The sequence below is a fragment of the Lotus japonicus genome, chromosome 2 (assembly GCF_012489685.1).
Source record: "Lotus japonicus ecotype B-129 chromosome 2, LjGifu_v1.2".
NCBI lineage: Eukaryota > Viridiplantae > Streptophyta > Magnoliopsida > Fabales > Fabaceae > Lotus > Lotus japonicus.
The window spans coordinates 30,125,173-30,148,584 of NC_080042.1; the positions used below are offsets into that span (position 1 = coordinate 30,125,173).

A 23,412-nucleotide genomic window follows, 5' to 3' on the forward strand; every position below is an offset into this window, starting at 1 on the left:
ACTTGGATTAATTCTTCACCTTAGTTGCTTTTAGCTTAAACATTACACCATCAGCTTCATATCAACTTTAAATTAGCATTTTACCATTAACTTAGAAATTATTAATTTAATTAGACAATTTAATCACTAATCATCCAATTAATTAAGATTATCAAAGATTAACATCTTCTATTGATTCCATTAAAAATCTGCCCAGCTTAAGAAATCAAAATAAAATCATGTTCTTCCTCAAAAATCAACATTTTAAAGTCAATTTAAGCTTAAAATCAATTATTTATAAATCCTCATGAATTTAGCTTGTTCCATTCTTATTATCAAGTCCAATTCATTCTGAAATTATTATTCATTCTCATCCAGACAGAGATTAGGGCCCAGGGAGCATGACTCCTACATATTTTAAAGCTTTTGATCATGGTGGCCATGAAAGTGGAATCAAGTTCCCTTGCTCTGGCTCTCTTTCTTTCTTTCCAGATTTGTTTCTGAACATCCATGCATTTATAAAATGATGATAGCAAGAGTTAAACGTGTGACAGTGGTCCTAGGTACCAAATATTGTCAAAATGTGTTCATGGTTTATTTATTTCAAAAATCACATGCCCAGCCTTGAAAAGCACGTTTTTCATGGCCCAAATTGTGAAAATAAGGGCGGGAATGAGTTTAGGAATGAAAAAGAACATGGAAATGAAATTTATGGAAAATTATGTGAACTCCAGCCAGCTTCTCGCCGGAGAAGACCATGCAGCGGCGGCGTGTACGGCGGTGCTTGTCGCCGAAGAGGAACCGGGTACGTGATTGTGTTCACTCATTATGCACCCAGGGACATGTGTGAATAGGTTTTGGGAAAAGTGGTTTTTAGTGAAGAACAAAGAAAATGAATGAAAGGTTAAGGACTTTAAGAGAGAAATTAAAGCTTCTCTCACTTGCTCGGAGGCTCAGGTCAGATCTAAGGTGTGATGTGATCTTAGGGCTGCAGAAGGGTCGAATTTATAGGCCAAGGGTTGAAGAAAATTGAAGGATAAATGACATGCACAAAGACAAGTGTTCTTGAACTTGTCTCTTCACCATGAAGCCAAATGTCATGCTTCATGCACTAATCACTCTTAAAACTTTTAATTAAAGCTTATTCGCTCAAATCCATGAATTAATCAAGGTGTGTGTGAATGGGGTTTGGGTTTTCTTCTTTTAGTTAAACTATTATATTTTATTTGGTTTTTCTTTGATTTAATTTCTAATAAATCCTATGTTAATGGACTAATGTATTAATATGTTTAAATCCATGGCTCTAATACAATTATTTACTTCATAAGCATACTTTCTTTCTAATCCTTTAAATAATTTCATTTTATGATAACGCACACACAATAATATTAATAATAATAATAATAATAATAATAATAATAATAATAATATATTAGTGGAGGGAAAAATGGGATGTTACAAGTACCGTCTATGTTTCATAGACCCGAACGTGGGGCAAAAGACGTTAGTCACAAAATGAGCACTACACAAGCTGTGGCAGATGGGATTCCAAAAGAATTATAACGTATCTTGGGGTCCAAAATAAATATAACGTAATCATTTTACTATATAGGCATACTCAGTTATAAAATGTATCCCCAGAAAATACAATGTTATACAAACTATAATCTATTATCAAATGACCTCTAGCATCCACCATAAAATCGGGAGCCAAATATTTGAAAAAAGGAGGGGAATGAGTAAAAGAAAAAAGAGAAGACCAAAATCTTAGGAATTCCATAGACAAACTAAACTCCAAAATTTCACCAGATGGTAAGTTTGACTAACAAGTTTGGTAAATAACTACATGATGAGAAGCAATTGTAACTAACTCCAAAGCTCTCAAGACGCATGGAATTAAGGGTGTGACAATTGATTGGACGAAAAGGAAATTCTAATGCAGAGTGGTGAAAGGACTCAAGGACAGAGGATGTAAAACTAATAGTGATTCTAGTTTCTAGGTTGACTCTCAGATAGTCAGAATCCAAAAGATTTCTCGTGCCAGCTAGCCATGATGAAAATGGGATTCGAGAGTCACAAATCATTAAAGTAGAAAGAGCCTCAAGGAATCATTAACTAATAATCAAAGTTGTACCCATCATCCTCATAGTCATATGCCTCGTCGGCATTTCCATAATAATCTTCGTGCATATCGTGCATATCGCCATCCTCAAACCCGTCCACTGATCCCAGTTCATCATCTTGAATCTTGTCCTCAAACTTCGACTTCAAGTAATCATGATTATCAGAGGGTATCTCAAATCGTACTTTCTTGGGATTCTCTGGAGCCACCTGTTAACAATAGGAGTTAAATATAAGTATTTGTACAACAAGAACAAAAAAAATACAAATGAAAATTTTCCAGGTTAATTCACAATGATCTTTTAAACACAACAAAGTAGTTATAGCTAACAATGATAAATTGGAAAACCAAAATATAAAGATATTATAGATTCAGATATCAAGAGCATATAGAGATAAAGCAAAATGATCCTAGAAATAAAGTAGAAAAGGTAAGGACATCATTAATTACAATAACTGTTTTATAATTAAACAAGTTTCAGCCCATAAAGAGAAAATAATTCAAGGGAAAAATATCTTTCTGGTTTTTAAACAAAAACAAATATAACCATGAAAGGTAGCAAAACAGCTTTTGTTGCAGATAATATTATTATGAGATTGAAATTGAATCTGGTAAGCAAATTTAAAGAAATGAAACAGCAATAGCAACTTGAAGGTTAATAGTCCAATGCTTAAATCATGATAACAATTGAATTTCAAATTCAAATAATGACATGCAAATGACACATGATGGAGACAACAACATATTAGCTATATATCAATAAGTAAATATGCATCTCATCTCTCAAGATTTGGGAGCTCCAAGAGGCTATATATGTGTCGAAATGAAAAAAAAAATAGTTAAAGAGAATTACAGGTTCATCAAATAATGATTGCACACGATCATAATTGACTTTGGAACTGAGCCTCTGCAAATGATACATGTACAAAATTTCATTAGTAATATACTAACATTCTGAGAAGATCCTAGGTTCAAAAAATTAACATAATTATTACTGAGTTGGTCAATACAACTGTGATCACAATAAAAAATAAAGAATGTTCTAATTTTCAACTTATATGCTGTGGCTGAAATGTGATTTTTAATCTCCCTATATTTTCTGGAGTGTATTTGATGGAACTGGTATTATTGATGGTAGAAAACGATTACAGAAGTAGAATCCCTAACCGAGAATCACTGAGACTCCAAGTCAGAGATCAATTGTACAAGTAATTTGGGGAATTGGGGAAGAACTCGAATCTAGGGTTTGCTATTGATTCCCAATGAATCAATTCCTGGTTCCACAACCAGTTCCAGTTCTAACTACCAAAGATGCTTCTTCCTCTCTAAGCTTTAGCTATTTATAGTCTATTCTAACATAACTAACTGCCAGCTGTATATTCTGACTTATTTACAATTAAGTCCCTGAGATACTCCTATTACACAGCTCTGGTCCTCTGGTCCTCTTCCTAACATACACATGTTTCAGAGATGGCTTAACTCGAGAGCTAACAATACCCCCCCCTAAAAGTTTAACCTTGTCCTCAAGGGGAAACAAGGGAAACCTATCCTGAATCAAGGCAGCTGACTCCCACGAGTTATCATGTGTAGCCAAATTTTCCCACTTGATCAGAACTTCCAAATTGCCCTGAGAATCCTCTCGCTGGTCAATCACATCTTCAGGAGCAACTTCCAATTCCAACTCTTCATTCAGCATGGGAGGCAAAGGCTGGGGTTGTTGACTTGGCTTCAATGCTTGTTTCAACAATGAGACATGAAACACAGGATGGATTTTAGAGTGAGTAGGTAAGTCCAACTTGTAAGCAACAGGTCCAACCTTAGAAAGGATCTTGTAGGGACCATAGAAGCGAGGAGCAAGTTTGGCACATGGTCTGTTAGCCAATGATTTGAGCTTGTAAGGCTGGAGTTTAAGATACACCCAATCTCCTTCATTAAATTCCACAAGTCTTCTGTGTTTGTCAGCTTGTTGTTTCATCTGGTGCTGTGCCTTCTGCAAATTTTGCTTTAGCTCACTTAAAATGAGATCTCTTTGCTGAAAAAGCTGATTCACCTCCTCAACCCTTGAGGGTATGGCTCCAGCCTTCAAAAGTAATGGAGGATCCCTTCCATATAAACCCTTGAAAGGTGTCATTCCAGCAGAAATGTTGTAGTTGGTATTGAACCAAAATTCTGCCCATGGCAGCCAATCCAACCATTGCTTGGGCTTTGGGCCCACAAAGCATCTGAGGTAAGTCTCTAGACATCTATTGGTCACTTCCGTTTGTCCATCGGTTTGTGGATGGTAAGAAGTGCTTAATTTGAGTTGTGTCCCAGCCATCTTGAACAATTCTTTCCAGAAATTGCTTAAGAATAATGTATCTCTATCCGAGACTATGGTAGTGGGAAATCCATGGAGCTTTACCCCCTCTTTGATGAAGATCACAGCCACATCTTTAGCTGAGTAAGGGTGGCCTAAAGCATAAAAATGGGCAAATTTGGAAAGTCTGTCCACAACTACCAAGATTGTGTCTTTTCCTCTTACTCTTGGGAGCCCTCCCACAAAGTCCATGGAGATGTCCATCCAAACTTGTGTGGGAATAGGTAAGGGCTGTAGCAATCCTCCCGGAGCTAGGGTTGAGTACTTACTTCTTTGGCACACCTCACAATCCTCCACAAACTTCTTAATATCAGCCTTCATGCCTTCCCAATAGAGGAAGCTAGCAATCCGCTTGTAGGTTCTGAAATGTCCAGAATGGCCTCCCATGGGAGTGTCATGGCATTCTGAAATAAGCACAGGAATCCTATTAGATCCCTTGGAAAGAACCAACCTATTTTTGTAATACAGCAGTCCCTTCTTAAATTCAAATCCCGGGTGGGAAGTGGGTGAAATCAGAAGGTCCTGGATGACCTGAAGCCACTTAGGATCTTGCTGTAATTCAGAGTTCCAGTCCTCTTTCTCAGCTGATGTCAAAATTGAAAGTGCAGAATACATCATTCTCCTGGATAATGCATCAGCCACTGTGTTCTCACTTCCAGGTTTATACTGAATCTCAAAATCCAGTCCTACTAGCTTTACTGCCCATTTAAACTGATCTTCTGAGAATAGCCTTTGATCAGTTAAAAATTTTAAACTCTTCTGGTCAGTTCTGATGATGAAATGTCTTCCCATCAAGTAGTGCCTCCTGATCAGTTAAAAATTTTAAACTCTTCTGGTCAGTTCTGATGATGAAATGTCTTCCCATCAAGTAGTGCCTCCACTTTTGAATGGCTTGCACTAATGCCATGAGTTCTCTCTCATAAACCGATTTCTGTTGGGCCCTTGGGGAAAGACCTTGACTCCAAAAAGCCAATGGCCAACCCTCTTGCATCAACACCGCTCCAAGACCTTTACTGGATGCATCGGTTTCTACTACAAACTGCTTAGTAAAGTCTGGAACTGCTAACAGAGGCAGATTTACCATAGCAGTTTTCAGTTTGTTAAAAGCTTCAGTAGCATGTTCTGTCCAGCTGAATCCCTCCTTCTTAAGTAGATCAGTTAGAGGCCTTGCTATCTTCCCATAGTCCTTAACAAAGCGTCTATAGTAACCCGTCAGTCCTAGGAACCCTCTCAACCCCTTGACATCTCTAGGAATTGGCCAACTCTTCATAGCTGCTACCTTTGATTGGTCAGCTGCAATACCCTCTCCGGAAATTATGTGGCCCAAATATTCCAAGCTGGTTTGGCCAAAACTACATTTTTTTCTATTGGCTTTGAGGGAATGAATTTCCAGCAGGTGCAACACTTGTTGTAAATGAGTGGAATGTGTAGTCAAATCCGAGCTATACACCAAGATATCGTCGAAGAACACCAAAGCAAACTTTCTCAAATATGGCTTTAGCACCTCATTCATGAGGAATTGGAAGGTAGATGGTGCATTTGTGAGCCCAAAGGGCATCACAAGGAACTCATGATGTCCTTCATGCGTCCGGAAAGCCGTCTTTTCAATGTCCTCGTCCCTCATCCGGATTTGATGATAGCCCGATTTTAGATCCAATTTGGAGAATACCTTAGCCCCTCCCAACTCATCTAGCAACTCTTCTATAATAGGGATGGGGAATTTGTTGGGAATTGTGATCTTGTTAAGGGCTCTGTAGTCCACGCAAAATCTCCATCATCCATCTTTTTTCTTCACTAGAATAATAGGGCTTGAATAGGGACTAATGCTTGGTCTTATAACCCCTGCATCTAACATATCCGCTACCAGTTTTTCCACCTCATTTTTCTGGTAATGAGGGCATTTATATGGCCTCAAATTTGGTATTTCAGCACCCTCTCGCAAGTGAATGGCATGATCATGCCTTCTTCTTGGTGGTAGCTCTTGTGGATCTTGGAATACTGTGTCAAATTTCAGTAAAACATCTGAGATCAGTACTGAAATTTCACTGCTCTTATTGCTTATGTTGCTGCCAGTGTCACAATGTACCACCAAACCCTCTCCCTCTTCCAGCAAGATTTGCATAAGGGCTCCATATGACAATTCAGTTTTAGTTAGTGATGGATCTCCCTTCAATGTGCACACTTCCTTACCCCTCTTCAAAGTCAGCTCCATTCTCCCAAAATTAGCTTTAACATCACCTATACTGGCCAACCAATCCAATCCCAGAACTACATCCACTCCTTTGAGGCTAAAAAGATAGAAATCCTGCACTATTTCTAAAGCTTGAATCATCAACCCCAGTTGAGAACACTTTCCCTTACTTCTGATTTTATATCCATCCCCAACCTCCACTGTATATGACTGAGTTTCTGCCACAGTCAGATTCAATTGCTCCACTAGCTGGTGAGAAATGAAATTGTGGGATGCTCCACAGTCAATGAGCACCACAACTGAATGGTTACCAATCTGCCCCTCCATTTTCCAGGACTTGGTAGAAGTGAGGCCAGTCATGGAACATAAAGAGAGTTGCAGGGAGTTTAATTCCCCTGAGAGTGCATCCTCAAACTCTCCACCATCAGCATCTTCATCCTCTTCCATGATAATCATCCGAAGTTGCTTGTTCCTACACTTGTGGTCTCTACTATAGGGTTCATCACATCTAAAACATAAATTCTTCTCTCATTTTTCCCTCATTTCAGCCCCTGTCAAATGTTTGAATTCCCCTCCCCTGGTTTTAGAACTATCAGCACTTGCATTATTTCTGGAAGACAAAGCAACACTTCCCACAGAAGAACTTTCCTGCTTCTGGTCAATGCTACTGTGAGGTTCAACAGTCACTACCTTGCTATAGTTATTGTTCCTAAAGGTACTTGCAGGCCTTGTGAAACCTGTTCCCTTTTTGGTCACAATTAGATTCTTTTGCTCAATAAGCAGAGATTTTTGGATTACCTCAGCTAGAGTACTCAATTCAAACAACCTAACCTCAGCTTTGATTTCTTCCTTTAACCCATTCAAGAAAATACCTCTCACAAAATCATGATCAATTTCTTTTAATGCACCAGCATATTTCTCAAATTCTTCAACATATTCATCTACTGTTCCTACATGTTTCAAAGACAGTAGTAATTCAAACGGATTTTGGATCATAGAAGGTTGAAAGCGCCTTACCACAGCCAATTTGGAAGCCTCCCATGATGGTGAAGGATTGCACCGCTCCCACCACTGGTACCAGCTAAGCGCGCGTCCTTCTAAAGCCACCATAGTAGCTTGCATCCTTTCTTCCTCTGTGACTTCTCTCATGGTGAAATAGCGTTCAAGCTTCTGCGTCCAACCCACTGCATCTGTTCCTGAGAAAATTGGGATTTCCAATTTCCTCCATCGATTCTTGGTCGGAATTCGACGGTAATGCTCTCTTCCGCTCTCGCTTCCCTCGTCCTCAAAGGATTCTCGCCGACGATTCCCCAGTCGAGCTTCAAGTGCTGCGATGAGATCCTCTGACTTCTTGGTACGCGCTTCATTCAGTTCCAACCTTGCGCGCAATTCTTCTCTTTCCTGACGCAATTCTTCACGCTCCTGATCCCAGCTAGATTCGCTCCTTGCCATTTTCCGTGTTTGAACCATGCAGAGTTGCGATTGGGTGGGTTTTTCTCAGGCACCAGGATGGTGCTCTGATACCAGTGATGAAACTGGTATTATTGATGGTAGAAAACGATTACAGAAGTAGAATCCCTAACCGAGAATCACTGAGACTCCAAGTCAGAGATCAATTGTACAAGTAATTTGGGGAATTGGGGAAGAACTCGAATCTAGGGTTTGCTATTGATTCCCAATGAATCAATTCCTGGTTCCACAACCAGTTCCAGTTCTAACTACCAAAGATGCTTCTTCCTCTCTAAGCTTTAGCTATTTATAGTCTATTCTAACATAACTAACTGCCAGCTAACTGCCAGCTGTATATTCTGACTTATTTACAATTAAGTCCCTGAGATACTCCTATTACACAGCTCTGGTCCTCTGGTCCTCTTCCTAACATACACATGTTTCAGAGATGGCTTAACTCGAGAGCTAACAGTATTTAATTTTAACTGTTATAATTAAGCCCAAATATCTCATTTTTTCTGTGCATTACAGTTACAGGTATCCTTCAAGGGAATATCCTATACGAGAGACAAAGAAAAGGCATCAGCAGGAATTTAATAAGCAACATATCTAAATATGCACGTTTTTTTAAGTAAGTACCTTTGTTCTCAACATTTGCTTAGCGGCCTCTGCCGCAGATTGAGGAGGACCCAAGTTTTTTGCCTCTTCGGCTCGTTTCTGTTTCATTTCCTACAAATATATTAACAAAACAAACCTCAAGTCCATCAATAAAAACATGGACTCATTTAAAAGAGATAATTTTTGTTAACTTTAATACATTAATCAATTTTAAAATACATTGATTAAGAAAAAGTTTATTTTCAAAAAGAATATATAATTTTATTCCCAGAGAAATGTCATCATTTTCTTATTATTTATAAAATATCAAACCATTATTGTCTAGTCAAACACAAACACAGGATAGGATAACATGGCCAAATGGGATAAGAGTCTATCCTACTCTTATCTAACTCTCTTATCCTATCATTCCATATCCAATCTTGAGTCTTGACTAGTTCTAACTTGTCACCCAACTTGAGCTTGCATGAGGGTGTTTTAGTATATAACTCAGGTACTGTGTGTATTGTGTTCTGCTACTGTTTGCATTCAGTTGTACATCGTTGGGCTCAGTACAGTAAGGTTTCAGTTAACAGGTTAGGTAGTTACCAGCTTTGTTTGTAACAGCAGCTGTTAAGGCAGTTATGTATACCAGCTCAGTGTATAAATGTAATCACTAGTATATACTTCGGAGATGAATGAAAGTCTGAATCATTCCACTAAATTTTCTAGCGCTCTATTCTAGATTATCTCTATTTCTCTATTCTCTATGATAGGGTGCGTGACCCACCATGGCTGATCCAGGAGAGCGCAACCCAGCAAGTGCGACCCAAGAAGCAAGTGAAGGAGTGATTTTGAGAAGTCCCACATTGACTACAGATATGGCCAAGATAGCCCGTATATATCGGCAGGCAATCCTCAACTCTTGAGCTAGCTTATGGGTTGAGTTAGGCCCCCCAAATTAATAACTTACATTGTGATAGATAACACCCTTAGCTACCAGGACAGTAGTTAGTTAGCAGGATATTTAGTTTAAAGACTTGGTTAGAGAGACTTCATTATTTCGTCAGAATTGTAATTGGAAACTTGGGAAAGAACTAGATCTCTCAAATATCCATGAGATTTTCATTTTTTCATTCATTCTTTATCTTCTTCCAATCCTTGGTGGTGCACACACCTTGGATCAGGACAGGATAGAGAGTTCTTAAATAAAAACACATTCTTAATCTAAGCAAGTTTCTGTCACTTTAGTTCAAAAAGCATGCACACAGAACATCGCCAGAAAATTGATTTAGAAGTTACCTTTCTCGATTTTGCCACAGATGCAGCAGTAGATGCAGCAAACTCTCTCGCTGCAAGCAAATCCTCAGAACAGTTTTTGAAATTCGCCTCAAAAGCTTTCTTAGCAGCTGCTGCAGCTGCTTCCTTTGCTGCTTGTTCCTGTAAAATAATAGGGGGTTGAGCATGATTCAGTACACATAAATTTTCCACATAAGCCAAACTATGAAATAGGAAACCGGAGGCAAACACAAGGATAAGCAACAAGCAACCAGAGAACCTTATAAAGCAACATCATAAATATTAAACAGAGCTCAATTTCCAGTACCTCTAGATATTCTCGATTCATCTTTTCCCAAATAATTTTCTTAAAATGCTTTTCCTGCTCACTGTGAAGGTAGCCATCGACCTAGGCAGCATAGAGCATTTTAGCAGGTGGAATAATCAGATAATAAGCAAGTCAGTGACAGACAGCATATTCAAAATCAACATCCAGACAGAAAGGACCATAATAAAAAGAATACTAAAATTTCCCAAGGATTTAAATCAAGTCTAAACTTCATAGAGTAAAATAATTATTTTATCAAGAAAGATTAGCACAAATACTGGATCAAGAAATCGGATTATAAGTCTTGTTAGAATATACGAAAAACATCTTATAATGTCTTGATTTTATCTTTAGAGTAATTCATAATAACTTGGACCATCTCTTAGAAATGGATTTGATATTTCTTTATGCATCATGATTAGTTTTTTAATTTAGTAGGATTAAGATCCTAATATTAGTATAAATATATCATTTGCATCAATATCAAAACAATTATTTTTTATTTTGAGTACTTCGTATATCTCTCTATACATAAAAGATTAATACTGTAACTTTAACATGGTATCAAAGTAATACATACTACGTGACTTGTCTTGTCACTATCAAAAGAAGTGGTTTAACCTGGCTATTCCAACAGCAATCTGGTCCTTCCTATCAAAAAAGCTTTGCTGGGGGAGGGGGGGGGGGAGTGTAAGAGTATATGAAAAATATAATATCTTAACTGTATGTGGAGTATATTAGAATAACTTTGATTATCTGTTAGGAAAAGTTTCCATATTTTCTAATATACCATGACTTGTTTTCTCATTTAATTAGGATAAACAGTTACCTATTAGTATAAATAAAAGTAATGCTTCATTTAATTAGGATGAAGCATGGAATTCATTAATCACCTCCAGATCATCAATATCTGAAAGACTTTCTGATTCATCGGCAGTTTTCGCATTCATATCATCTTCTCTATGTGACTCATCATGCTCACCATTTTCAGTGGCCAATTGTTCATTAGCCCCTGAAAGCAATGTAGGATTGGAAAACTGTAAGCAGAGAAATTTAAGTAGCTGAGAGAGAGGTTACAAGAAATAAAAGCACCCACCAATACTTTCAGGCTGAGAGACATGTATTTTGTCTTGTCGGCTCTCACATGCACCATTTGTTGCTCTCACCAACTAACCAAAAGAACAAACAAAAATTACGTAAGATTTGTAAGTTGAGTTATTTGATGTCTCTGAAGATTGTAAAGGCCTAAATGGCTATCTTGTTTTTAGGATAGCAATAATGTAGTAGGTTCCATGGCTGTTAGATGCTCATAATCATATCAGGATTATTTTCATGTAAGCTAAAGAATAAAAGCTTTTGCTTGATCACATTTCTCTCAAGACACAGTTCCTCTCACTCTCAGGATTATTCTTGCAGCAGCAGAGTTGACAAGGGGTTAAATGTTTTCATGGTAGTGACAAGTCAATGCAAAACAGCACAGAAAGTATCAGTTCCTTATTGCCTAATATGGATCCTTAATTGTGATATCCAAGACAGCTCATACCCACTTTATCATTGGGATACTCAGTTACAGTTAGAATACAGATCTTGTCATTACTTGAAAAGGCATGGGCATGATGTTCTGGCTCAAAACATGGCATCAGTGTGTTCCACAGTACCAGAAGTTTGAGTTACATAAAGATGTAATGCATACTACGTTAAAACCTAGTAAAGGCATACATACATCATCAGATTTATTCGCGCTTTCCTCAGAATGTAATTTTGCTACTCTCTCCCTCTCAGAACGCTGGAATGCAGGAGGATCCAAACCACCACTAAGTCCACCAGAGAGTTTATCAAACTGCAACAGTCAGTATTATAGTCAATGCCGACAGTCATCAGTAGTTAACAAAAACTAAAGTCTACATCAAGAAGAAATGACTCACATCCTTGTAACATGTTTCACATAACCCAAGAGCAAAATAGGCCGCATCACTAGCCTTGTGTTCACATAGTAGATCCTTTGAAGTACATTTGCTCAGTTTACCATTTGGTATTTGAATAGGATTTTTTTCGAGCTCCTTTGCCATCGTATTCAACTCCTCAATCTGTAACCATAATATATTGATGAAATTCTCCATTAATTTATAAAAACATTAAAAAGTAATAGTATCATGGACCAACTATCCCAAAACCTTAAGTTACTGGATGAAGACACATAAAAGGTTTTACGTTATAGGTCAAACACTCTCACTCATCCAACAGCTCTTTGGGCGTGAAGTGTGAACATTACAGAGATCCACCTACTTAGTACTAAAGTTCAACTTCGGAAGTATTCTAAATAACCGTTGATACTTCATTAATAATACTTGATTCAGAAGTACATATTTATCGACTAGATTCCTAGAGGTTTCCTAGTCAACTACTAACTCTAAAACAATAAATCTAAATGATAAAATCTTATCTTATTCTAATCTTATCCTAATCAATCATAACAATATAAAATCTGATCCTAACGAACCATAACCTAACAAATCTATCTCCACAAGATATTCTAATAGATATCTCAACAATAATATCATCTGTTTTCAGCTTTAGAAGTCTTAAACGGTGATTTAAAGTCCGACTACAAATTCTGAGTTACACCTAGTAGCTAATACACACTCAGTGAACCTAAAAAGTTTATAACTCATCTTAGAGCTAAAATAACCCAAGCATGCCTCAACCAGCAGAATGGATAGATATAAATAGGCCATAAATATCTCCAACATAGAGGAAGCGAGTGGGAAAAATCTTTAGCATATGACAGTAACTAAAAAATATCTAAAATCTCAGTTAGAAGTTTACAACACAAAAATAATATTCCTAGAACGATATTCTGGCCAGAACCAGCTAGTCTAGAGATCATTTTAATGAGAGTTTTGTAACATAAACAAATAAAGGAAGTTTACAAACATACAAATATTACATAAGGTTAAGGTCTATGAGGCAAACTAAAACGTAATTGACATCACGGTACAACTTCCCATGCTGTCAAATTTTCCCACCTACCTCATCACACACTCTTCCCAAGCTTATTTTCTTTCTCATCACAACAGACCCATGTGCACTCCCCACCCACTACTGCCAACTAGGCAGTTAGTTACGTTGTTCTTTCTCAGAGACCTGATCAGGTGCATTGCACCTCTTCCTCATACACTTCACTGAACTTTGAAATAGTGGTATCATGTTTTCATTAAGAAGCAAAGGGAAAAAAAAAAAAAAAAAAAAAAGGATGCACATCGTATTGATTCTCCACTATTTACAGCACTGGATGGATATCAGATGCTAATGAGAAATATAGAGAGAATACCACAATTAATAAGACTGATCACGAACTACATTATTAGCACCACACTGTCACACAACATGTAGTTTGCAATACAAAGTCATAACAGGGAATAGAAACATACTGTCAAGCTCGCAGATTCTGTATTTTCAAATTCTACCAACCGCTTAGTCAATGTTGCTTCACATACATGGACAATTCTTTGCTGCATCACAAATTAGAAACTTAAGTGAAACATTACAGAAGATAAGAAGTGAATCGGTAAGGCACAACTAATAACTAGAAGACTGACATCCTTAAAAAGAAGAAAAAAAATCCATGAAGTAATGTATAGATAGTGTGTGAAAAAGATTAAAATCATTTATTACCAGAAAAACAATCATTCTTGTATATATGCTGTACTCTGTTTCGTAGTATAAACAATCAGAAAATTCCATTCAAGTTGGTACCAAAGCAATCTAATTCAAGTCTCCCTATGGTTTCCTAGTTTCGGTTTAGAGTTCCAGCCGCCATAGGCTGACCCATTGGTTTTCCGGTTAGTTCTCCGGAAGCAATAACCACCGCCGCCACAGTCCACCGCCAGCTACCTCCGAGCCCCTCCGGCTGTCACTGCCCAGCAGTGAAAACTTACCTAGTTTTGCTTCTTTTATCTCAGACCAGGATTCCATTTCCGTGGCTCATCTCTTGTTCGGGTCTCCCCTTTCTGCTTTTTGGCCAACTTTATAGTCTGTAGGTTATCCGTAAGAAGGCTGTTTAAGGCAGTTTGGCTTACACTACTTAGCATTTGCTGCTATTTTTCCCATTTTGGGTCTTTTCATGGCTGATTTGTCGAAGGATAACCCTCCCAAGGATACATCCATGGGTGAGAAGAAGAGTCTCCTCTCACTTTCTTTTTTTAGGTCTCCTGTTATCACTTCTCTAAAGTTAAATGGGGCTAATTATATATAGGTTGGTCCAATGTTGTTGAGATCTGGTTTCTGGGACAAGGCTTATCAGAGCACCTTGCCAAATAGTTTGTTGATATTGATTGTTCTGAAAAGGAAGAATGAGAGAGGGCTGATTATCAGTTTGTTTCTTTAGTATATTAGGCAGGAAATTGAACCTAGACTGATGGTTCACTTTCATCCCAATATATGATGATGATATATTGATATCCAGCGGTTGTATGATATCAGTTTGTCTCTGATTTGTGGAAAAAGGCTCAGAACATCTATGCTAATGATATCCAGTGGTTGTATGATTCAATGCATAATCTGCAACACTTCAGATGACTGATATTGATTTATCATCTTAACAGAATAAGGCACATTCTACCATTGAGGAACTGAAATTGATGTTGGTCAGTGAAGATTTGAAGGTGTTGGTCAAGCCTGACAACATGTTCATGGTGTTTATTCTCCATGGTCTTTGTTAGAATATAATATAAAATCATTCATGTGGCCTTTACCCAATAGCTTTTTGGATAATTGGTTGTTTGACATGGTATCAGAGCCTCTGTGACCAAGCGGTCTAGAATTTGATCCTTGCCGCCCCCAATTATTCTAATAAAATGTGGAGTTTCAGCACATGGTAGGTGCGTCTATGCATTCTCCACACTTCAAGCCCAAGTGGGCTCTTGCGTGAGGGGGCGTGTTAGAATATAATATAAAACCATTCATGTGGCCCTTACCCAATAGCATAAGCTTTTGGGATAATTAGTTGTTTGGCAGTCTCCATAAGGATATGGCATCTATTTGAAACCAGACGCCTACCGATTCCAATATTCCTACAGTGGAGGAGTTTTTTGATCATTTGTTGCGTCTCCCTTCATCTGCCACTTCAACTGAAATTGATTCTCATACAACCTCTAACTCTTCTACTCCCATCTCTAATTCATTTGAAGGGGGATTTGAGACCATGGTCATAAAGGAGGTGGACGTGGAATACGAGGTAGAGGAAATCTTTGTTGTTCTTAGTGTAAGAGGGATGGAGATACACACGACCATTGCTATTCTCTACATGGGTTTCCGAACAAAACAGAATGAAGAGGTTCAATTATCTTGTGCTCTATATTCAGAACCAGAGATAAAAAGGAAATAAAACTAGTAACAGCTAATACACAGCAGTATAACTAATTAACGGTCCTGAGACACTATTCTCTAATAGCCCCCCTCAAACTTAAGGTGTGAGAAAAGGATTCGAACCGAGTAGGAGAACGTGCCTTTGGGAAAATATCAGCAGTTTTATCCAAGGAGGGTATATGACAAACAAAAAGAGTCTTGCTGACACAACCACTATCACGTTCCAATGTCAATGTCTTCATCAATGAAGACTTTGGTTCGGCCAAGAACTTGGATGTTTCCTCAAAAAATGAGGCTTGGCTCTCAACGATAATGGTGCTATGAGTCTTTACCATGTCGACCAAGCGACCTCCTCAATGCCGCCGGACATGGACACTTGTGCACTTGCTGATTTGGGCATTCACCTTGTTTCCTTCCCACAATGGGATACAAGAGAAGATTTTATCTACTATGAAACGTGCAGAAATTTACTATCTTCCAACCTCTTCTCTCTCTCTCTCTAATCATCACAATGACCACTTAGAAATGCCACATAACTTCATGTTTTAATCTTCATATTTCATGATTAGATCTAATGGTAAACCTTTACACTCACATAGAAAAAGACATTCTCGGTAGCTACAAGAAAAGGATTCGGATCAAGGAAGAAATGCTATTAGGGTGAGAGAAAGAATGAAGAGAACATTCTAAATAAAGGATTAGAAATCCTCTTCTGAGAAAGTTGAAAAAAAAGAAAGAACAAACAAGAAAGCATACACAGAAAATTAGAAGAAAATACCCTATTATTGATATACAACAACAACAACAACCACCAAAGCATTTCCTCATTAAAACCCTGTGGGCAACCTATAATAAATTTAATCACGATTCACAAGGCAGAAAACAAAACCTCAACTTACAATCTCTGACTTAGATTTTTTACAACCATGTGCAAGAGCAGACACGTACAATGCTGCACCACATAATCCGCTTGGCTTCCTCCCTGTCTGTTCTTCAAATATTAGCAATGCAAAATACAAACAACAATCTTTCCTTCAAAGAAAATAAGAACTAAGAAAACTTCCAGATCAAGATCAAGTTACCTGCATCCAGTCACGTTTCATGCTGGCAATAATATTGAGTGCAGTTTCAGAGACATGAATATTCCTATGGTTCAACAAACCTTCATGAAAATCAATCTAATTAAAATTCCATTTTCAAAGAAAATAAGTGGGAAAGAAATTTTTACTTAAAAAAAGGTACCTATAACCAAATTACATAAATTCACATATATGTAACTGATGAATGTGTTCCGACACTAACAACATTTACAAATTTATAAGAGCAAATTTCCACAAACTAAGCAATTAATAGCATTTTCAAATAAAATGTTTTAGAATTTCCCTTCTATCTTCTAAATTTATTCATGGCAGCATCAAATGAGATGATTTCTATATCTTTTGTCCTTGCACTACTTCCTTCCTGTACACCATTAACTAGGTGGACCATTACATCATTCATAAAGAAAAAACAAATATTTATTATACGAAACTGCATTCAGCGGTTTAATTCAACTGGCTATTACAAAGACCTCTATCAGATAATTCTGAGAGAAAGGAAGCAAAAAGCCCCAGTCTTTCAAAAATTATGGACCAATTATAACAATAAAAAGTTTAGGGCTTGTTTGATTCGCTTCTCACTTTTCTGAAATTAAAAATTATTTTCAGAAACAAATTTTAAAACTGTGAACGAGATGTTTTACAAAGTTAAAAGGCCTTGACTTGAAAACCAAAAACTAAAACAGAAAACGTTGCTAAGATGTTTTGAGATTTAGTTTTAAAAACTCAAAATAAGAACTGTTATTAAGAATAGTTTTTAAAATTGTTCATATTAAACAACTTTTTATCTTTTTCTATTTTTTAAAACTAAAAAATAAAAAATGATTTACAAAACAGCCCTTACTGTCTTTACCCCTTTTCCCCTTTAATTTCAAAGGTAAAAAGGTGAAATTGAACAAATTTCAAAGGTGAAATTGAACAAATTTCAAAGGTGAAATTCTCAGCAAGCATATCTATCTTATTTTTCAAGGAAGCGAAGGGGAAAAAAAACCACAACATTAGTCTACTGCCGAAAACCTGTTTTAAAAGCAAGGAGACTATTCTATACACTGCATATATCACTGATCCAATCAAATGAACTGGGATCAGAAAAGATACTTACTAATCGTATATTTATAAATAAAAAGACTGGGATCCACAGGCTTTTGAACAATTGGGTGCTCTTCAAGCCTTAATAATTTACAAAGCTGCAAAAAAACTGCACCTAGGACATAACTGCATCATAGTCATTAACAGGAAGAAACAACATTCAGAACAAGAATGTTGAAATGAATCAACGTAAAGATAAATCAAAGGGAAAAACAAGTAAGCAGTGCCAGACATCCTGTAACAAAAGAAAATCATACTCACACATTTGTCCTCAAATAATTTGAAAAATCAATAAGAAGGTATGGCTTATTATTTTCCCTGCACAAAAGAATGAAGCTTTAGCGCAAAAATGAATGCAAAGAATTTTGATATCATAAGATTAGAGTCATTAACGACATGATCATGGGAAAAAAAGATTCTCTTAAATGCATATTAATGCAGATGAACAATGGCGATAAGAACCTTTGGTAGAACCAGACAACAAAAGCTAGCCAAAGTGCTAAACCAGCTAAAATGAGCAGCTCAAAAAACATTCTACAGTCATAAGCAACAAACTATGCCAAAATAAATAAAACTAAATACCCCCTATGGCCCTATAACATATGGGTAGTATACAAATATGCAATGCACTATAGTCTATATATTACCCGGAAAAAAATTGATTCATTATTCCCACCCACAGACTAAATCAATATATTAGCTACTAAAACACATCTTTCTACAGACCCTCCCACAAAACAAAGTAAAAGCTCCTAACCTCCTTTCCTAATAGTTAAATACTCTAAGGAGACTCTTATTGGGACGGTGTACTTAACAGCAGTAATAGTAATGATTTGTTGCAGATTAGGAAGCCTCACAAGAACCTTCCACGTGATTTTTGTGTCATGTTCAGAACCATCCTAGTATTTTTTTTCCATTTTAATGTAGCCACTTTCCTTTGGATCAATCTTTTTTAAAATGTTTATGGCCTCAAAATTCAGAAAAGGCAGGGCCTGTTTGATAACTGTTTTAGAAAACAGTTTTCTGTTTTTAAAAATAAAAAAACAAAAAAACTTGGTTGGGTGAGTGTTTATTACATATTGTTTCCAAAACAGCTCTCTTTTTTTGTATTTTAAAACCAAAAACGAGAACAAATTCAAAACTGTTTTTGTTTTTTCGTTTTGAAAACACCACGGGACGGAGAACAGGTTGGATTTATTAATGGCAACTCTGTAATTATTTCAAACTTGTGAATTTCATTTCCTTTTGCAAATGTGTAGGTTTTTTTCTACTATATATATATATATATAGTCGTCGGAAATATATATACAAATACTAGATGCTCAATTTGTTTTCTATAGTTATTAGTTTAGCATTAGTTATAATTTGTTTTTACGTGAGTTTTAAATTATTATTTTTTAAATCAAAGTGAGTAAGAATTATAATCATCCCAAACATCATATTGTATTTTTTTTATTAAACTGCTCTTCGATTCGAGTGTGGTGAAGGTCAATGTTCTCCCCAGAAGTACAACTCTTAGGAATTGAAATCTCAACTTAGAGGTTCAAAGAGCCACTTTTTACCCCTACGACAGACACCGTTAGGTGTATTTATTTCCATTTAATAAATTGTTGAAAAGCATAAATATGAATAAATTTAACTTTGTATTTTAAAAATACCCACGTTTTTAACTTGTTTCTAAAAAAATATAGAAAGGAATTAAAACATAATTAAAAAAGTTTCCTATTGTAAGATTTAAAAAGAAACGAGAACATATTTTGAGAACAAATTTATCAAACAATTTTTTTCATTTTCTCATATCTAAATTTGTTTTCAAATAAATATTACCAAACGAGTTTTTTTGTTGTTTTGTTCTGAAAAAAATAGTTCTTTAAAACTATGCTACAGAACTGTTTTTAAAAACATAAAACTCAAAACACATTCAAACAGCCTCACAGTTTCGTACATCTATAAATTGGAAGCATTCATAGTTTTCATACACACTTATGCAACAACAAGCTAGACAATCATAACCAACAGATATATTATACATAAAATTTTCAAGAATTGGAAATAACTGGTTGGAGGCTCTTAACTGAGAATATTATCTAGACAGGCTTATACCAAGGGACATTTATAAATTTACATATGCAACCACCAAATGACAAATGTAGGTAGAATATTAGAGATACAGTTTAGGCTAGACCTATAGCATAAAGATATCTTACCGGAACGCAATATAGAGGCAAGCTGCCTGTACTTGTTCTGATTTACGTCCTTTGGTGAAATTTTTCTCAAGTCCTATCTTCACCGGGCATAAACAATAATTCCATTATTCTAAATAAATAAATTTTGATGTGAGGGAGTAAATAAAGAAAACCACATCTAACATCAATGACGTTCAAAATAGTAACATACTCTATAGAAGGCCAAAGCTTGGTTGGCCACATTATCATCATCCACTCCAAGGTTGTAACTCAGATATTTGATCTCATCGTAAGCTGCAATTTCAGCGAAAATCGGCACATAAGAATATAAGTCAATAAATATAAACCATATTAGAGTATTTAATTTAAAGGTAAGTATTACGTAATCAGTTTGTGTAAGCCCAAGAAAAACAGTTGACCAAACTTTTGTACAGGGCATCATATGCCAAATGGGAACATCATTTTAGAGTGCTTATTTTCACATTTTCAACCACTCAAACTTGCATTGTCATCATAACAAGTAAACGAAAATTGTGCTTCTACGTAGTGGTGCATTGAAATTCTTGCAAATGGATTCCCAAACATTGCCTTTATTAGGCATCAAAAAATTCTGTGAAGTGTTAACTTAACTAAATTCATAGCCTATAATCCCACACAATGCATAACAAATACCTCTACCTTAATTTAGGCACATACATAGTGCAAAATCACTAATGTTGCATAACAAATAATACCTCTGTCTAAAGTCCTTTGACGTGAGGCAGAGTACTCACTTTGGATTGTTCTTACATAACGGCCTGATAATTTGCTCTAAATGAAACAAAACAAACAAGGAAATTGTAAGAAACAATGAAAGATATCGAAAAGAAACAATAGTGTAGAGATCAATAGTTAGTATTCTGTTGTTAGTAAGTTAGTTTGTTCAGCTGTTAACAACTTGTTAATTAGTTAGTTTGTACAGTTGTTATCAAACAGCTTGCAGATAGTTGCTTCGATTCTGTTACATTCTAAAGTCATTTTATATAAAGCATCTTGTACTGAACAGATCAATCAATGAATCATAAAGAAACTTATCAGAAATTTCCGTATTGTTTTCACTCTTTTCATTGTTGTGCAGGTGGAAGGTTCCTTTAATACGGTCTACTTTCCAGGCTGAGGAGGCTTCAAGGATTTGCTCTATCCCTCTTTCTCTCAGCTGAGGCCCTGATCGATTTATATGGCATGACGCCATGAATGGAGAGTATACTGTAAAGTCAGGATAAGGTTCTCTTCGTGAATGGCTAACTGGATGGGTTGGTTTGGAGGATCCATGGGCATCTGGTTTGTTCGTAGCCACTGTTTGGGCTATCTGGATGCGGCGCAATTGGTGGCACTTTAGTGGCTACCTGTTCACCATTCAGCAGACCCTTTCAACTGGCGTTGTCTATGATTGATGATGCAGATCAGTCGCCAGTTGAGGATCAAACTCGCGTGAATACCGGCCAGAGCACTCGATGGGAACGTCCTCAAGCTGGACAAGTGAAGGTAAATTTCAATGCTGCTTTCTCGGATTCTCATGGCACGGAGTATGGTTTGGTTGTCATTTGCCGCTTGCCACAAACCTTTGAATCAGCTGAATCCTACTCTGGCAGAGGCGACATGCTTCAGATGGGCAATTCAACTTTGTGCCTCGTGGGGACTTGATAACATTACTTTTGAAACAGATTGTAATGTGCTAACCAAGATGTGGCATTGACATGGACACTCCATGTCGTATTTGCATAGTATATTAGATGATTGCAAGTTGCTCACTTCTAGTTTAACATACTCTTTTGTTTATGTAAAACGCCAGTGTAATATTGCTGCTGATTTTATGTCTAAGTATGATTTTTCTTTTGTTAATAATTTACAGATTGAGGAAGGTCCAGTGGGTCTAGGTTCGATATTGTTAGATGACCAATCCTCCTCCTCTATTTCTAATCAATGGTATTTGTTTAGTTCGCCCGTCAAAAAAGAATGACCAATAACATGAAGATTAACTGCCTATATAAAATTTCAAATAAATCTCTCATGTATAATAACAAATTGTTTTGCATTTCTTGGAGATTTGTTTCGCACTATATAGCAATTCTCCTTATTTAATCATTCAAACAACAAAAACCCTCTATCAACGCACCCCTAGCTATCAATCCAAACAAGCCCTAAAAACTAAATTACCTGCCCGTCCGAAGTCTTTTCAAAGGTAGGTTCCTCAGAGAAATAGAATTCCTCCAGTACCTTCCCACATTCGTTACAACATCTGACAACATTCCAAGAACCAATAATTTAACAATAATCCAATATCACACAAAAACTCAAATTGAGAGAAAAAAAAAAAAAAAAAAAAAAAAAAAAAAAACAGCTTTGAATTTAACACACAATAGAAATGATATTTACTCTAAAGTATAAAGGATTACTCACAGGGGACCATCAGAGACTCGCACTCCGGGAACGTTTTTCGCACAGTGATCACAAAACACCATTCTTTTTTGTCAATTAACACTATCGGCTACACTGAGATGCTGATTAAGTACCCGAAATCGATAAAACGGGGTTTTGGGTCTGGCGAGAGAGAGAGAAGAGAAAGTGGGAAGCGGTAAATGACGTTTCTGCGTGAAGTTATGAGCGTCCCTCTCGGCGATTGAGGGAAGTTGGAGTCGTGAACTTATGGGTATGTTTGGATTGATGGAACATAATGGAACGGAGCGGAATGGAACACGAAGGAACGGAATGGAGTGGAATGGAACGGAGTAAATTTCTTATTCCATTGTTTGGGTATTTTATGATGGAGCGGAGGAAAATTACCACTCAATTGTTTGGGTTATGGACGGAGTGGTACAAGTTATTATTATTATTTTTCCTATATTACCCTTACTATAAAACTATTAACTATTAATTGCTCTATTTCAAAAAAAATATCTTCACTCATCTTTTCTTTTTTCCGAGTAGAAATAGTGACACCCTTATTTTCTTACTTAGAACCATCCCAATTTTACCATTAGGTGTTCATTTCTTATTATTGTTTATACTCCAATATTAATAAACAAGATTTAGATGAATTAATGTAAAAAAAATAAAATAGAAGAGCAAGACAGATAATGAGAGCGAACAACTAAATAACAAAAAAAAGGCCAAAAAAAACTTAGCAGGTAAGTAGCAGATAGCAGAACGTGGGAAATGGGTTATTTTCAACGTGGGAGAGTGGGTTAATGAGGGGTATATTAGTATTTTTATAATTTTACAAGACATCAGTTCTTTTGCTCCATTCCATTCCTCCCAAATTGGGAGGGGGCAAAAGTGGGGGAAAGTAATAGAACATAATGGAATTGATACCATTGGTTTCCATCTGATTCCA

At 36.5% G+C, this 23,412-nt stretch overlaps 1 protein-coding gene across 1 annotated transcript; it reads right to left on the minus strand.

Moving 5' to 3' along the window:
• Positions 1 to 1,548: 1,548 nt before the first annotated feature.
• LOC130737874 (transcription factor IIIB 60 kDa subunit) lies at positions 1,549 to 22,759 on the minus strand. The gene is made up of 19 exons (XM_057589733.1): positions 22,479 to 22,759; positions 22,236 to 22,317; positions 20,774 to 20,849; positions 20,251 to 20,333; positions 20,061 to 20,137; positions 18,115 to 18,171; positions 17,867 to 17,979; positions 16,750 to 16,829; positions 16,567 to 16,653; positions 13,732 to 13,812; positions 12,226 to 12,387; positions 12,024 to 12,140; positions 11,397 to 11,469; positions 11,194 to 11,312; positions 10,301 to 10,381; positions 9,997 to 10,134; positions 8,737 to 8,826; positions 2,955 to 3,008; positions 1,549 to 2,310 (listed from the first exon to the last, which is right to left on the minus strand). The coding sequence occupies exons 1-19, from the start codon at positions 22,538 to 22,540 to the stop codon at positions 2,095 to 2,097; spliced, it is 1,848 nt and encodes a 615-aa protein (XP_057445716.1). The 5' UTR covers positions 22,541 to 22,759; the 3' UTR covers positions 1,549 to 2,094.
• Between the last annotated feature and the right edge of the window lie 653 nt (positions 22,760 to 23,412).

Bases quoted from the DNA above. Each gene is read 5' to 3' on its own strand.
- LOC130737874 (XM_057589733.1), bottom strand. From the start codon at position 22,540: ATGGTGTTTTGTGATCACTGTGCGAAAAACGTTCCCGGAGTGCGAGTC. The intron at 20,850-22,235 runs GTAATTTAGTTT...TGTTTCATTTAG, and splicing joins AAAAGACTTCGGACGGGCAG to AGCAAATTATCAGGCCGTTA. The intron at 20,138-20,250 runs GTATGTTACTAT...TGCCCGGTGAAG, and splicing joins AAGCTTTGGCCTTCTATAGA to ATAGGACTTGAGAAAAATTT.